This window comes from Pinus tabuliformis, chromosome 1_1, assembly GCF_031772625.1.
Source record: "Pinus tabuliformis cultivar Carrire ecotype Pingquan chromosome 1_1, CPIR1, whole genome shotgun sequence".
Taxonomy (NCBI): Eukaryota; Viridiplantae; Streptophyta; class Pinopsida; order Pinales; family Pinaceae; genus Pinus; species Pinus tabuliformis.
The window spans coordinates 401,273,896-401,290,882 of record NC_142297.1 but is presented as its reverse complement, the minus strand read 5'-3'; the positions used below and the strand labels follow the sequence as shown (position 1 = coordinate 401,290,882).

The following is a 16,987-nucleotide window of genomic DNA, read 5'->3' as shown; positions in this document are numbered from 1 at the left end:
TATCAGAATTGAACGCTAACAATCCACCTATGGACGTGCGTTAAATTTTCTAGAGTTGGGAGAATAGTAGCTTATATTTATTATGATTATTAATCCATATTGGATCATTATATTTTTTTTCATCCATCTCAATTATTTTAGAGTGGCATAGTTGGAGGAATTATTTGACATGACCATTTTTACTGGTTGGATCCAACATGAAAAATTAGGATATGAAACTTTACAAAAGAATCTTGAGACATGAAATGATATTTATCAGGGATAAAAATTTGTTTCTTTAGTGAAGTAGTATTTTTCATATTCTACACACAAGGATATTTCCAATGATGTAAGAATTGCATCAATAAGTGTCTGTATGCAAAGTTTATGCCACTAAGAGGTTAACCTACCTATTTTCACTACCATAATTCAAGAGGACACCACATTTTCCCCATTATTCATGCAAAAGAGGATAACCACGTGATTAGGAAGAAGAAATATCTAGAAGATGACATATTGTAACTCTATTTGAGAGTCGAGGTAGTCAAACCTAACCACTATTAAGCTATGGGGCTATGTTATAACCACGCCAGTTGAAAGAAATGAAATTACATTATTTCAAGTGAATTTGATCAATACATGAGCAAAAATAAATACTAATATCCCTATACTAAGGTGTGTATATATATATATATATATATATATATATATATATATATATATATATATATATATATATATATATATATATATATATATATATATATATATATATATATATATATATATATAATTTTATTATAATCAACAAGCTTATTTTCACCAAGTAAAAGGAAGCTTTTGCTTTCTATCTAATTTTCTTATGCTATTCCTATTTACTTATCTTTTATATTTACATTACATAGTAATATAATGGTAGATGCATATAGAGATATTGATACAAGATAAGTAAATATATTATACTAATATGGCGTATAAGAGTCTAATAGTCAATTATAGTTAATAGTATACCCACTTTAATTATAATATTTTTTTGCTAAGGCAAGAGCGGATCCTTCTTATTCAATTAAAAAGATAAATAGTGTACAATCAGCAACCTCGGCGGTGGGGCTCACCATAAGGACAGGCCCACCCCAATCCCCAATCGGTAAACGATAAAATGAACCCAAGGACGTGGCCAAACAAACCAGCAATCCAAAAACTGACCATTGGATCTTAAGCTAAAGATCTAGCAGATGAAAGCCATATCGGGTGGCCAACATGCTCACCTCTTAACCAACACATCAGACCCGATGCATCCTGTAAACCATAATTTATAATCATATCGAATCCATTTTTAGCATAACCAGTGATCACTTTTACCACACGAAATCCACAATTTACGTGCAATTCCCATGAGTTCATGCAAATAGCTCGAAACATAATTGATGTATCGGTCCCACGAACATGCACATTCAATCCTGGCCATTGAATGCTCTCGCTTGATCCAATGGTTCAGGATCATATCACGCAGACTAAAAGCACCGATAGTTAGCGCGCGATGAGGGTGGTATTTTCTCCCCACCCAAAACCACATGTCGTGTGGTGAGTGGAATTGCTCCTGATTGGGAAAAACCACTTTTGGCCTAAAGAGCTTGTGATAACGCGGAAATCGCCCAAAGGGTAGTAAAGCAATCACTGGAAAACAAATAGGGGTTTTGCACCTGCCGAGAAAGTCTAGATTTCGGCACAAGGGCCAAAGGAAGATGAGGATCCCTCCTTCCGGCCATCCCTCTGAGACTGCTGGTTTGCTATTACCTGGGTTAAGGAGATCGACATAGACCTGCATTCGAAAAAGGACCTCACATATGTCATAGCATTTCATAATGAATCCAGATCGACGAGACCCCTTCCGTGTGGCTCTGCTTCGGAAATTCTGTCTCTTGATTTTTCCTGATGCTGCTGTCGGTCGCTGATGGCCCTGGATGAGCATCCCTCCTTCAACCTGTCATCCGTAATCTCCGTCCACCAGCAGCACAAGTCGGTATGCTTGTTTCGTACTCCCTCATTTGCAAGCCAGTCCGCAACTTTGTTGGCTTCCTTGCGAACATGCACCAACCTAAGAGTTCTCAGCCTTCGTAGGTGCACTTGGATTCTTTGGTAGACTTGCAGAAGCCACCAGTGTTCTGAGATTTTCTCAGGAGTAGCGCCAGCATTTATCCTCTTTACTGAGTTGATGACTAATTCTGAGTTAGCTTCAATGATGACATTGTGAATGTTGTGCTTGAGCAGTATTTCCAGGCATGATTCCATCGCCATGAGCTCAGCCATATTGCTGGTTGCTTCTCCTAGATAACTATGGAAGATGATTTGTATGTTTCCTTCTTCATCTCTCAAGACCCCTCCATAACTAGCTTCTCCCGAATTCCCTTTTGAAGCCCCGTCTATGTTGAATTTTGAAAAGCCATGAGAAGGGGGTTGCCAAGAAGACTTGTCTGTTGAGGTCTTCTTGTTAATCTGTATAGAACCCTGATGGGGATGAACCTTGAGCTCTAACTTCTCCAAAATTTTGGCCTCTCTTTGATTGATGGGTTTTCCAGTAGCAACATCTCCCATGATATGAACAGTCTCTTTTGTTTTATTAAGGATTAGCTTTAGGATGCTACTCACCGGACTCATTTTCTCCTTGAAAATCCTGTTGCTGTGCTCCTTCTAGACATTCCAGACTATGAATCCTGGGATCAGCATCCAGGCGGAGTTCATGATCTCATTGTCCGAAATATTTTTCCGCCAATTCTTCAACGTAGTAGTGATATCATTAACATTTCTGTCTGTCTGCTCAAATACTTCTCCAACCCAATTCCAAAGTATTGTGGTAAAAGTGCATCTATTCAGTAGATGATTTGTAGTTTCTTCTTATTGTCTGCATAAATGACATCCTGAGGGGCCAACAAAACCTCTTTTTCTTATGTTATCCCATGTCAGAATCTTTCCCTGTTGAACCAGCCACTTGAACAGTTTTACTTTCATCCAATGAGGATTTTCCCAGTTTTCTTTCCAAGTCTTATCAGTGTTAGGAAGGTCTAGCCTTGCATCTATTCTTTTGGCTTCCTTAAGGTTGAAGAGACTTGTCTTGTTCTTTCCCCATCTTAGTTGATCGTTCAAGTTTGAGTTCAAGATTTGTCTCTTGTCTAAAAGACCTTGAAGCACTGTAGCTTGAGTATGCAACATGCCAATTCCACAATAATCTAGAAGTTTCCAAGTTCTCCGTTTCTTAACATTCCTTGCTTGATCCCAATAGTCATTTACCCACCTTAGTCCTTTGTTGATGGTATCGGTGTGAATGTCTATTAATTCTTCACTTCGGAGATTGTCCTCCTGCTACCAATTGTCCTCCCAGAACTAAGCCAGGTTCCCATTTCTGATCTCCCATAAACTATGGTTTTGGACTAGGGCTCTGTTCTCCCATGCCCTATTCCATATTGCAAAACCTTTTAATTTCCTGTCATTCTGATGAGATTTTCCTCTTGCCATTCACTAGCATATTTGTGCTTCTAGATTTTTTCCCAAGGGGCTTGAATTTCTTTCAACCATCTCCACTAGATTTTGGTGCTAAGAACTCTATTTAGAATTCCTGGGTCATGAAGACCCAAGACACCATGGGACTTAGGTTTGCATACTCTATCCCATGCCACAAGGGCCCATTTCTTCTTTTCTTTGCCTTTCCCCCAGGGAAAGTATCTCTGAATGTTTCTTATATTGGTCATTACATCGACTCGTGCTGGAATGGCAGATAGCATATAGATACAGATACTTTATAGGAAAACCTTAGTGACAACTAGTCTCCTTGCTAAATTTAGTGCTCCATTTGTCCATTTCCTGATCTTATCTTTTAGCTTATTAAGAATAGGCTCCCAGATATCCTTGTGAAGCGGTTTGTCAGTGAGAGGAACTCCCAGGTACTTCACAGGTAGTGTCTCCCTTTGAAAGCCCAAAATTCTAGAAAGATTTCTTTGAATTGAAATATCTGTATTGAAAAAGAAGATTTTTGATTTAGTGAGACTTACCTCAATGCCCTTTGCCCTAGAAAACTCACTCAGAATCTGTTTCAATGCTTTGGCTTCCTTAATAGTGGGTGTGCCTTGAAGCATAGTGTCATCCACAAATTGTTGATGTGTCACCGTGTCCCCACCATGAGTGAGTCTCAGACCTTGAATTCTCCCTTCTTCCTTAGTAGCTCTAATAGCTCTTCCTAACCCTTCCATCATTAGAATGAAGAGGAAAGGAGAAAGAGGATCTCCTTGTCTGAGACCTCTAGAAGGCTTGAAGGATTTGGAAGGAGTGCCATTGAGAAGAATTGAACAGTTGGATGTTGTAATTAGCACCATAACCCATTTAATCCAATTGTGGTCAATGCCATAGACTTTTAAAATTTCTCTTATGTAAGACTAGCTAAGTTTGTCATAGGCCTTTTCTATGTCTAGTTGCATTATCATTCCTGCTTGTTTGTTGGTAATGAGTGAATGAACCATTTCATGTGCTTGAATTATATTATCTGTAATTTGTCTTCCTTCCACATAGCCTATTTGTTCCTTTGACACTATGGTTGGGGGATAGGTTTAAGACGGTTGGCAATGACTTTGGACATGATTTTGTATATCACATTGCATAATGGTATAGGTCAAAATCTGTCTGGAGAGGTGGCCTTCTCCTCTCTAGGGATTAAGGCTATGAAAGGTTCATTGAGTGCCTTTAAGACTTTCTTAAATCTTTGAGATTCTTCCACTACCTCCAGGATGTCCTGTTTCACTATCTTCCAACAAGCTTTGAAAAGGTCCACATTAAAGCCATTCGGGCCTAGTGCTTTCCCATTTTGCTTCTCTTTCACAGCTTCCTCAATTTCTTCCACTGTTACTGGTCTATTGAGATTGAAACTATATTCTCTGGTGACCAATTTAGGGATGTACTGAGTGATTTTTTCCATAAAATGGTATCTATTTTTCGAGGTTTCCTCAGCAATTTTATAAAAATGCTGTAGTAGAACCTTCTCCATCTCTTCATGAGTGTCTCTCTCTATACCATGCTGATCTGTAAGTTTCACAATTCTATTGTTGTTTCTGTGAGCTATGGTGGATCTGTGAAAGAATTTGGTGTTTCTCTCCCCTTCTTTAATCCATTGTACTCTGGATTTCTATCTCCAGAGTATTTCCTCTTGAAGGCATCTGTTGTCCCACTCCTGCTGGAGTGACTCTGCCATCTCTTTCATTTCATCTGTGCAGCCTTCTGTGATAAGGATCTGGTTTATTTCCTTTAGTTTCTTTTCCACCTCTCCTTTAGCTTTGAAGATGTTACCAAATTCCTTTTTGTTCCACTCTTTGAGTCTGCCTTTAATGTGTTTGAGCCTACAGTGAAGTAGGAACATATTTTTTCCTTGAAGATGAAGATCTTCCTTCCACCATTGTTCAATATTTGTGAGGAAATCTGAGTGTGTGAGCCAAGCATTCTCAAAGCTGAAGGGGGTGTTCCATGGTTTGCCAAAAAGGGAAGCTTCCAATTGGATAGGCCAGTGATCTGAACCCCCAAAAGGTAGTATGAGTGTAGTAATGATGCTTCCCCTGAGAAGAAGTTCCTCTGAAACCATAAATCTATCCAATTTTGAGGTCACTTGGGTAGGACCTCCGCTTTTGTTATTCCAAGTAAAGATTCCATTGCTTGTTTCCATATCAACCAATTTCATATTGGTGATCAAGTGCTGGAAGGAAATTGAATCCCTCCCAAGTATACTAGTTCCTCCTTTCTTCTCCATGAGTGATTTTGTTATGTTAAAATCACCTCCAAGAATCCATGGTAAAGCTGGGTATCTCTTTTTCATATTCTCTAGTGTTGTGAGGAGTCGAAGTTTGTCCTCCATTGGTTGTGGACCATAGACATTGGTGATCATGTAACATTGCCTGTCACCCTCTGGTTAGAAAATTAGAGAAAGGTGATGTCTGGATGCCTCTGCATCAATCACACCAAATTCTTGTGGATCCTAGAGAGTGAGAATTCCACCAACAGATTTATTTGCCTTAACTTCAAGGTATTCATATCTATTTACCCATTTGCTATGTTTTTCGCGGATCCTCTCCACTGAGCATTTTGTTTCCTATATGAATACTATGTCATGTTTTTCCTCTCTAATCCTTTTACCAAGATTCCTCTGTTTTCTTTTACTACCTAGTCCTCTAATGTTCCAGGTTGTGATCTTCATTGAGGTGGGGTTATAAAGGAGTAACTAGAAAGGCCTTTCATCCTTCCTGGATCAATCATGAGCTTGCCACACTCCAATAGTAATTCTTTCTATCTTTTTCTTCCCCTCCTTTTGCCTGGATTCTTTGATAATTTTCCTCTTATTAATCCTATTGAGGATGTTCCTTTGTTTTCCTGGTTGTCATGTCCTCTTTTGACTCCTGCAGCTGTTTGATGTGCCTTGTTAAAGAATATTTGTTGGACTTTGTCCAAGTCCTCCGAGAGATGGAGTTTATTCCCAGGTTGTCGCTCTGTTCTAGAAACTTTTCCAACTCTGGGTTCTCCCTTTCCAGGATCTCCTGTAAATCTTGATCCTCTGTACCACTTTCACTTTGAGTCATTTCCTAGTCTTTTTCTACTTCCATGGTACTCAAAGGGTCCATTGTGTGTTCATTCTGTTCCTGAATGTACTCCATGCTGGTCTCTTTTTCTTTCCCCCTTGCTGTTTGATTCTCTGTACTCTCTTTATCCCCTCCCTCAGCTTCTTTTTCTCCTAAGATCTCAAAACTGTTGTAACTTTTTGTTTTATCATTCACACTAGGGTTCTTTTGTGTCTTCCTTCCTCCTCCTTTTCCTTTTCCTCCTACTTTGGTGAAACCTATCTGGTCTTTTCCTTTGTTGGTATTTAGGTTTTCCTCCCTTCGATTGAGAGGACAGTCTCTAGATAAATGCCCATGCTCATGACATTTGTGACATCTGAATGGGATATGTTCATAGTCAATTGCTTGAACCCATTCCTCATCATAGACTTCTAGAATGACCTCATCTGGAAGGGCTCCTGATAGGTCCATCTCCACACATATACGGGCATAGGATGTATATTTTCCCCTTAGAGTTGCCTCTGAAATTTTTAAGAAATGACCTAATTTATTACCTATAGCTTTTAAAGACTCTGGCATCCAGTAATCTAAAGGTAAGGAGTATAGTCAAATCCATACCGGTACCAAAGTGAAGGTTTCTCGTTCTGGCACAAAGTTCATCGTCCATGGCCTCATATAGAGTCCAACAACTGTAAAGAAGTATGGCCCTCCTTCAAAGATTCTGTCCCTGTCTTCCATGTTCGCAAACACCACAGTGAAAAAACCTTTGGATCCAAGATGAATATTTAACTCCCCCTTTGGCTTCCAGTTGTATTTTATCCAGGTGTACAACGCTTTCTTTGATGGCCAGATTCGCATAAATTTACATATGATGGCATAGCTAGCCATGTGAACCCTGTGCGCTTGCAGAGCTGGATCGTTTAGAATAAGCTGAGGTTTAGTTGTGGTCTTGGGTTTATAGGGCCCCATCTTAGCTCTATTCTCTGACCCTTGACCTCTGTGTTCCTCTTTCTCATCCCGATAGTCTTTTTCGTGGGCCCCTTGATCTGCATTGGTTTTGCTACCTCCTGCCTTCTGAGTTTCTGTGTATTTTGTATTGAACTCCAAGGACTGTGGAGGTTTGTTCTTTTTCCCTCCTCTTCCTCTCTTTGCTACCATGTAACTGTAGGAGGGAGTGGAGCTACCTCCTCCCTGTGTCTCCATGGATGCTTGGTACTCTCTGCCACTAGTTTTGTTAAATCCTAGAACCAGAGCTGTTGCCTTATGTCACTTCTTTCTATGAGAGAGTCATTTTCATGACTATCTGAATGGGTTAAAATTCCCCGCATTAATTATAATCATTAATATTATGTATATAGTATTATATATACTATTATAGGTACTATAGGAATAATAACATAGTAATATATATAATATAATATATATACTAATAATATTATATAGGGATATAGAGTATTCTATTAGGTATATATACCTTACTATAGTATCCCCTTATATATATTAATATACCTTATTAGGGATATAATAGTATAAGTGATATATATATTATTATATTATATACTAGTATATATAGTTACCAAGGTGATAGTCGCAACAACCAAGATATGATCCTCCCATTAAAAAGTTCCAAATTCAGGCAATAAAGACCAAAGAAATCAAAATTTTACCCAAACGTCCAAAAAGAATGGAGTTATCTAAACCCAAAATAGAAGGGTCCCTATGATTTTGTGAAAAATCTAGGTGAGGGGTTGTGTTTTACCACAACAATGGTGACATACTATGAAGAACCAATTATCTTTGTAAAATTGATGATAAAATTCAAAGGAAAAATGAATAGAAGTTAAATTAAATCAAATTGCTAGGATTTAGACTTTTCTTTGGAACTCTTAACGAAATCAAAATACTATCATTTTGTGTATCTCGTAAATATTGATTATAACAGTGATAATTGACAATAACTTTTAATTTGATGACAATTTAAAGTTAAAGCACAAAATCATGTTGCTTTGTTTACTTATACAGATGACCTCTTACAATCATAGGTAGAGTCATTACTACTAGCAGGCATCCATAGCCTCGGCAGGGTTACTTCTTAGCCCAAGATGTCAGTATCCCAATATGTAATATATGATACTATATTATATTGGTAATAGATTATCATTATATCACTATTAATATGATATCCTATATATTACTATATAATCAATATATAGTTAGTAATATCTAATACTATACACACACACACACACATATATATATATATAAGGTGCTATATATTATAATATGATTAATAATATTAATGCATTTGTTACAATATTATGATTATGTAAAGGGATAGCCAAAGCATGGAATTTAAATTGATCCCTACAATTGGAAGGTGAATCATTCCTTTGCAACCAAATCAGTGGGAAATTATTGAGAGAAAAGATAATAATTTTATTTATTGCATGTGCTTATATTCATGTTTAGCATTTTGTTGGTAATAATATCAATTCTCATTGAATCAAGTTGTTATGGCTGACGTTTTGTGTAATCTTTTTTCTGAATATTGATAGAAGAAAGAATGCAAGCGTCTTGTTATTGTACTTAGAATTTCAGAACCAAAATATAAGATTCATTCAACCCTATAGATTGTGGGTAAAATTTGGGCATGTGAATTTCCCACAGCATATAACACCATATATAAATTTCCCACCTTGGCTTTAAAACACAGTGTAATCTACCATTTGATTACAAAAGTCATCACAGCTGTATATGGACCTCATGAGGTTCAGAGCAAGAATGAAATTCAGCTCTTCAAAACACTAAGCACGTTAAATTCTTGAATTCTTTTCCATGATTAACAAAATAGATCCAAAGAATTCCTCAAACAAACAGTCATGTTCATTGACAATACGAAAAAGGTTTTTTTTTTTTTTGGATATGGAGCAGCATCATTGCGTAGTAACGAGCATCATTGTAATGAGCAGCATCAACGCATACCAATGTCAGACCAACGTACAACACACAACATCAACAATGGAGGGGACATAGAGCAGTAGGCAGTGAAGAGAGAGTAGTAGGCAGAGGATAGAGAGCAGTAGACAGATGGGAGTTACAACTATTTTCGGAGCTGGCTCTGATACCATGTGAGGCCAGGCAGTAACTCAACCAAAAATTGATTCGTGTTTATTCCTTTAGGTAGGTCTTCATTATATACATGAGAGAAAGACTATTCACTTCATCTCCCGATGACTGTTCATATTACTTATTTGTCTATTTACATTATATTCACCCAATCATGAGGATTAGGTGTCAACAATAATATATATATATATATATATATATATATATATATATATATATATATATATATATATATATATATATATATATATATGATTAATAATATTAGTGCATTTGTTATAATATTATGATTATTTAAAGGGATAGTCAAAGGGTGGAATTTAAATTGATTCATACAATTGGAAGGTGAATCATTCCTTTGTAACCAACTTGGTGGGAAATAATTGAGAGAAAAGATAATCATTTGATTTATTACATGTTCTTATATTCATGTTTAGCATTTTGTTGGTAATAATACCAATTCTCATTGAATCGAGTTGTTATGTCTAAAATTTTGTGTAATCTTTGTTATGAATGTTGATAGAAGAAAGAATGCAAGCATCTTGTTATTGTACTTAGCATTTTGGAACCAAAATATAAGATTCATTCAACCCTATAGATTGTGGGTAAAAGTTGGGCATGTGAAGGAATGAATGGAGATATCTACATTTGTAATTCTATCATTTAATTACTTGAGATCAATCACCCCCTAGCCAACCCGTTGAGTAACATTACCTCCAAACTCTACCTCTAAAACCATAAATTTAACATTTATTTAACTTGACACACAAAAACCCTATGACACCATATATAAATTTCCCACCTAGGCTTCAAAACACAATGTAACCTACCATGTGATTGCAACTTGTACATAATTGTAGATAAATAATGCACACTCAATCATTACAATGTATTAAAAATTTGTATAATAGGATACCCTGCAATATTATATATATAATAATATATCCTTAATATATAATGTATTATTACCCTTATCCTAATCATTATATAGTGTATACCCTATATATACCCCTTTTATAGTATAATAGGGATATATATATATATATATATATATATATATATATATATATATGCATTAGGGTATCTATACTAATATCCTCTAATACTAGGGTACCTTATATATATATATATATATATATATATATATATATATATATATATATATATATATATCTATATATATATATATATATATCTATATATATATATATAGATATATATATATGACGATATAATATATTATCCCCTAGGATATTATATGATAATATATACCCTAGGTATATAGGAATACTAATATGTAGGGTATAGTATAATTCCATGTAGGGGTATACCCTATCACTTATTATGTGTAGTGTTCCATAACCCATAGATCTAAAATTTAAATTAGGTTTACAAATATTATCAATGTAATAAACTAGATTAAAGAGACAAGTAAGATGAGATATGTGAAATATACCCTTATGTTATGATAATTATGGGAGGTGTTGGTAGCATAGTTTTCATCCATTTTGAGGAACCTTTTTGGAATTAAATTTAGCTATTCACCCAAGATTGCATAAGGACTTGCAAAGTCTCATTGTTGGGGAGACATTGGGCCTTCACTTCTATCAAGAGTGTAAGTTTTTCCCTTTCTACTCCCTCATATCGCCTATTATCATTCCTCTTTTGTCACAATCATTTGCATTAAGGCCATCAAATGCTGATAAGGTGTAGTGTTGTTAAATTCAATGATTAACAATACATTATCTCTCTCAAATTCTACAAGGCCCAATATAGAAATGATTTATTCATTAATATTAGTAATCCAATATAATATTACTAACTATGGTTTAATATAATATTATAGGGGATTATTAGAATATAGTGTACTAGTACCATATATATAATATTAACATTCTAGTAATAGTAGAGAAAATTAATACTCGTGGGACTACTCGCAAATTGACATTGATATAATTTATTGGAGAAAAAAACAATACTCACTACAAACTTTAGCAATCACTAACTCCACGACAATCTCTTTGTCTCCATATAACTCATTTTGTTTCAATTAGACTTCATGATTTAGAATTTTTGAAGTCGATGGATGCATGGACATGTGGAGTTTCAAATCTTGGGTTCTGATTTATTTCTTTTATATGAGTTTTCATAGTTTATATTTTCTCTCCAAACCTTGCGTTCTTATTTATTGCTTTTATATGGGTTTTCGTAGTTTGTATTTTCTTTAATATGTGTTTTCATAGTTTGTATACTAAATCTATACTACATAGCAAACACAATTTACATTTTCTGGAATTTTTATTGTTTATTTCTATATCTAAAAGTTTTTCTGTGTAAATCAGTTCTTGCCATTTTTGTAGTTCACACAATTGTCAAAATTTTCCCATTTTTCTTATTCCAAAAGTCCCTTTGAATATAGTCCCATTAGCTTATGATTTACAATATGATTCCAGTTGTATTTCTCGTGTGCATTCTTATGATGAGGTTAGTCAGAGGGTAGAGTTTATTTTTTTTTGTTATATTAAGGCTAGTGAGGGGAAATAAACCAAAATAGACTCTACCCATTGGTATGTTTTTCCAAATAAAAATGGGTATTATGGACAATAATGTAGGAAATGGAGGAAAATAAGTTCCTGAGACCATGTATAAAGGTTATTTGGCTTATTACCCATGAAGAATCCCCTACACTATCTCGTGGATCCTTTTAATGGATGTATTCCATTTAGGGGGATATGTGTGCGATTATGAGGTTTTGAGCACAATAGTTAGATCTCAAAGCCTTTAGTTTTCATATCAACACGATTGGGAAGTTCTGAAAACCATATAGTACACTTAAGCAATTGATTATAGTTGTGAAAGATACCCAATCTCTCTTTTAATATTCACAATATCAAGTTTTGTGATCTAGTGCTAAAATAACCACACATGAATTTTATAGGGTATACTTGAATTTTAGTTCAATAAATGCAAAATTTACACAATAATAATGGGTGTTAGAGCCTACATATTAGTAAGGGGAGTAAATGAGGACAACATGAGGTAAATGAAGCTCGTATAGCTCAAGCCCAATAAAAAAGACCCAGGGCCACCATGTTAACTGTCCAACTTTTGGGTTTCATATGGTGCAGATAGGAGGCTTTTCTTACCATCGTTAGGCTTTGTAGACTAAGGATTTGAAATTCCAAAGAATTCACATAAGTTTGTCATTTTCAAGATAGCGAAAGTGTTACATAGCTACAACTTTCTTGGAATTAACCCATACACCATCATAAAGTTTGTGTTGAAACTGAAGAGCCTCAAAAGTACATTTTGTGTGCTTCATGAATAACTTGGTTTCCCTCTACATTCACAAGGACCTATCAACATTCTTTGTGTGTGATTCCTATACTTTAGCTAATGTCACTAAAATTTCCTAGAAGGAGTTTCGAAAGCTTATTCTAAAAAATCTAAAAATTAGATGGAAACTAATTACTATAACCATTAAATTATGTTATTAGTATGTATTAGATATAATTAATATACCTATATTAACTATATATTATTGTAATATAATATGATGCAATTTTTAATATAATATATTAATATATAAATTAATATACTATATAAAATATTATAATATCTATAACATATATCCTATCATTAATATATCTCCCTATTATATCTTTATATACTAATATAGTATATAAGGTATACTATGTTAAAACTTATAGAGTAGTAATAGGTATCCGTAATGGTATAAGTATATTAACCCTAGAAATAATTATCTTTTTGCAGTAATTAGATACTTACCAGTAATAATAACTTTAATCTAAGAAAAAATAAACCCAATAATATAAATATAACCAATAAAAAGGAAAATGAAAAAGAAAGATGATCTTGGATTATTGAAAAAGGGTCCAATAAATCACCTAGTTTATTTGTTGCACTACGCCTTTAGGAAAACAAAATCAGCTAAGTTTGTATACACAAGTGGTGTTCACAGACGTAATTAATAAAATGTTTAAAATTATAAAATTTTATTTGTTGAACCAAACTCGAGTCAAAGTCAAAGTAACGCTGGCATTCACACAAGAAAGAAAACCAATAAAATCTTAAAATTTTATTTGTTGAACCAAACTCGAGTCAAAGTCAAAGTCAAAATAACGCTGGCATTCACAGAGGAAAGAAAACCGTGAATATATATAGCGCGAAATAACAACGGACTTTTTGGACTTTTTATCTTAAACGTGAATGTGGTCAACCGGAATCCCGTTATACCCGCTCCACACCCCAAAAATATCAAAAAAGTTCGTATCGGACTTGAATTGAATTTCATAATGAACTCATGGGTTATTTTTTTCCTTGGTGGACAATGTGCCTAAAATTCGAATCTTGTTATCATCCTTATATATAGAATATGCAAATCAATTATTCAAATCTATATATACAGAATTGCAGGAACAACGTTGGCATCCCCTGCAAATTCTCCTTTGTTCAGTGAGCACGAGAATTCTATTTCCAACGAAGGGATTCTTCGTGATGGGGCAAATTATTAGGCTCTTCTACTCGTCCTACTTTTCCTCATACTCATTGCTTTTCGTGCCGATGCACTCCAGGTTCCACACACTGTGTGCTTCTTCGACTTCAACTATACGCACGGTAGTACGTTAGACAGCAATCTGAATACAGTCTTTAATAGTCTTGTTCAACACACCTCCCAAACTGGTTTTAACACTTGTGTGGATGGCCAAATATACGGCCTCCTACAATGTTCCAGGGACACAACAGCCGAACAGTGCCGCAACTGCTCCCATAGAGCAGTCACTACAATTCGGCACAAGTGTGGGAATACCGGCGGTGGTTTAATTTTGTTGGATGACTGCTTCTTACGTTATGAAAAATATGATTTCTTCGGACAAATGTCTACTGGTGGATGGTATAATTATAATCATAGTAATATGTCCACCCCTGATGTTTTTAACGCCGCTGTTGAGAGCCTATTAACCAATTTGTCAGGTGAAGCAGCGTCTGGATCTAAGTTATATGCTTCGGGAACAAGTACAGACTCCCTGTCTCGAAGGATTTACGGTGCGGTGCAGTGCACGAGAGATATATCGAGTATCCAATGCAAAACATGTCTCTTAAGCGCAATCAATTTTATTTTATCAAGAATTCCTGGAAGCGCAGGAGCTACGGTTTTGAGCAAAAGCTGCAATGCCCATTATGAAATGTATCCTTTCATTAACTCGATTTTGCCTCCATCTCCATCCACGGCAAAAGGGCCAGCTATTGCACCAACGAAGCAGCACACACAGTCGCCAGCTGTTACACCGGGGGCTTATCCGCCAGGGAAGCAGATGAACGGGTCAAATAGAAAGAGTTCAAGCAAAATAATCATAATTTTAGGTGTGCTGGGCGGCTTGCTTCTCGTATAGGTGTGCTCTACTTTCCTCCAATTAATGGTGCGTATCGCGTTGTGGTTGGGATGATTGTGTGGTGCTGATGTGTGAGGTTAATGAGATGATCGCGAGATGACTCTTTTTGGAGATCTGGTTGCTGTGTGGGTTTCATGGGGTGATCATGCACGGTTGTGTTGTTGTCGCATTAGTGGTCTGCTTAATTCTTTAATTCTCCATCTGGTAGGTCTCCTCAAAATATTTGTTTTATGCTGCGCTATGACAACTAATTTTACTAAATCCATTTTCATAAAAAAAAAAAAAAATCCATTTCCTATTTTCTTTCCCGTGTGCTTTTATTCCCCATCAAAATTTAAATGGAAGTTAAATTTGTGTTTTTGTTTTAAAATATTTATTTAAATAAAAAAAAAATAGTTGAAATTTAATTGTAATTAAAGTCTAAATAATTTGAAATCGTATATGGATTTAGAGTATTGTTTTAATATTATTTTTCTTGTTTTAAGAGTTTTTTTTGAGGTATTTAATATGAGTGGAAATTTGTCTCTTTTAAACCATCTCATTTTAGATGGACTAATTTATCTTAAATAATAATAATAAATCAACCTTCATTTATTAACAACTATAAATAATTATTCTCACTACAAAATACAATATAATAAATATATAATAAATTAAAAGATAATATAATATGATGATGACGATAATGGTTAACGTCTACTTAGACCAGACTTTGGTCTATCGGACCTAAAGAAACATATTATTTAGTTTGATTTAAGGTTTTATTCTTATGGTCAAAAAGTTTGGAGAGAAGTCTCCCAAGGTCACTATAATTTTGATATCATAAAAGGCTAGGAAGGTTAGTATTACAACAAAGATTATGAAACTGAGATCTAATGTGGTTGTACGCGGGACACTCTAAAAGGAAGTGGTTTTCATTCTCAAATATTTATTTAAATAAAAATAAAATAGTTGAAATTTAATTGTAATTAAAGCCTAAATAATTTGAAATCGTATATTGATTTAGAGTATTGTTTTAAGATTATTTTTCTTGTTTTAAGAGTTTTTTTGAGGTATTTAATATGAGTGGAAATTTGTCTCTTTTAAACCATCTCATTTTAGATGGACTAATTTATCTTAAATAATAATAATAAATCAACCTTCATTTATTAGCAATTATAAATAATTATTCTCACCACAAAATACAATATAATAAATTAAAAGATAATATAATATGATGATGATGATAATGGTTAACGTCTACTTAGACCAGACTTTGGTCTATCGGACCTAAAGAAACATATTATTTAGTTTGATTTAAGGTTTTATCCCTATGGTCAAAAAGTTTGGAGAGAAGTCTCCCAAGCTCACTATAATTTTGACATCATAAAAGGCTAGGAAGGTTAGTATTACAACAAAGATTATGAAACTGAGATCTAATGTGGTTGTACGCGGGACACTCTAAGAGGAAGTGGTTTTCATTCTCAATGTTCCTATTCTCACAAGATGCAAATCCTTTCCATCCATGGTGTTTTAGGAACTACCCAGCGACTTGTTTCACTATGGAGCTCATGGGAGTTCGTTCTAATCTTCGATATATTAACTTTCTTCTTTGATCTAGCTAAAACAGAGAGATACTTTTGATCTTCTAGGGTGGGTTGATGACCTTCTTATAATAACTTCATTTTCTTTTAGCTGCTAAATCTTTCTCACACGACATTTTTCTTTGAATATAGAAGTAACAATATTTTTAATTTTATTAATGTTTTGCAATCCATCATTCTTGTTGATCTCCCAATGGTTTAACCAGGCCCTTTTGTCTTTATACCACCCTTGCTTGAGCCTTAGGTAGTTTTGCTGGAATTTAAAGCTATCTTAGGAAGTCTATGATCTCCTATGTTA

At 34.8% G+C, this 16,987-nt stretch overlaps 1 protein-coding gene across 1 annotated transcript; it reads left to right on the top strand.

Moving 5' to 3' along the window:
• The first annotated feature begins 1,933 nt into the window (after window positions 1–1,933).
• LOC149213361 (cysteine-rich repeat secretory protein 38-like) lies at window positions 1,934–15,106 on the top strand. The gene is made up of 2 exons (XM_089388997.1): window positions 1,934–2,002; window positions 14,288–15,106. The coding sequence occupies exons 1-2, from the start codon at window positions 1,934–1,936 to the stop codon at window positions 15,104–15,106; spliced, it is 888 nt and encodes a 295-aa protein (XP_089245123.1).
• Window positions 15,107–16,987: the final 1,881 nt, after the last annotated feature.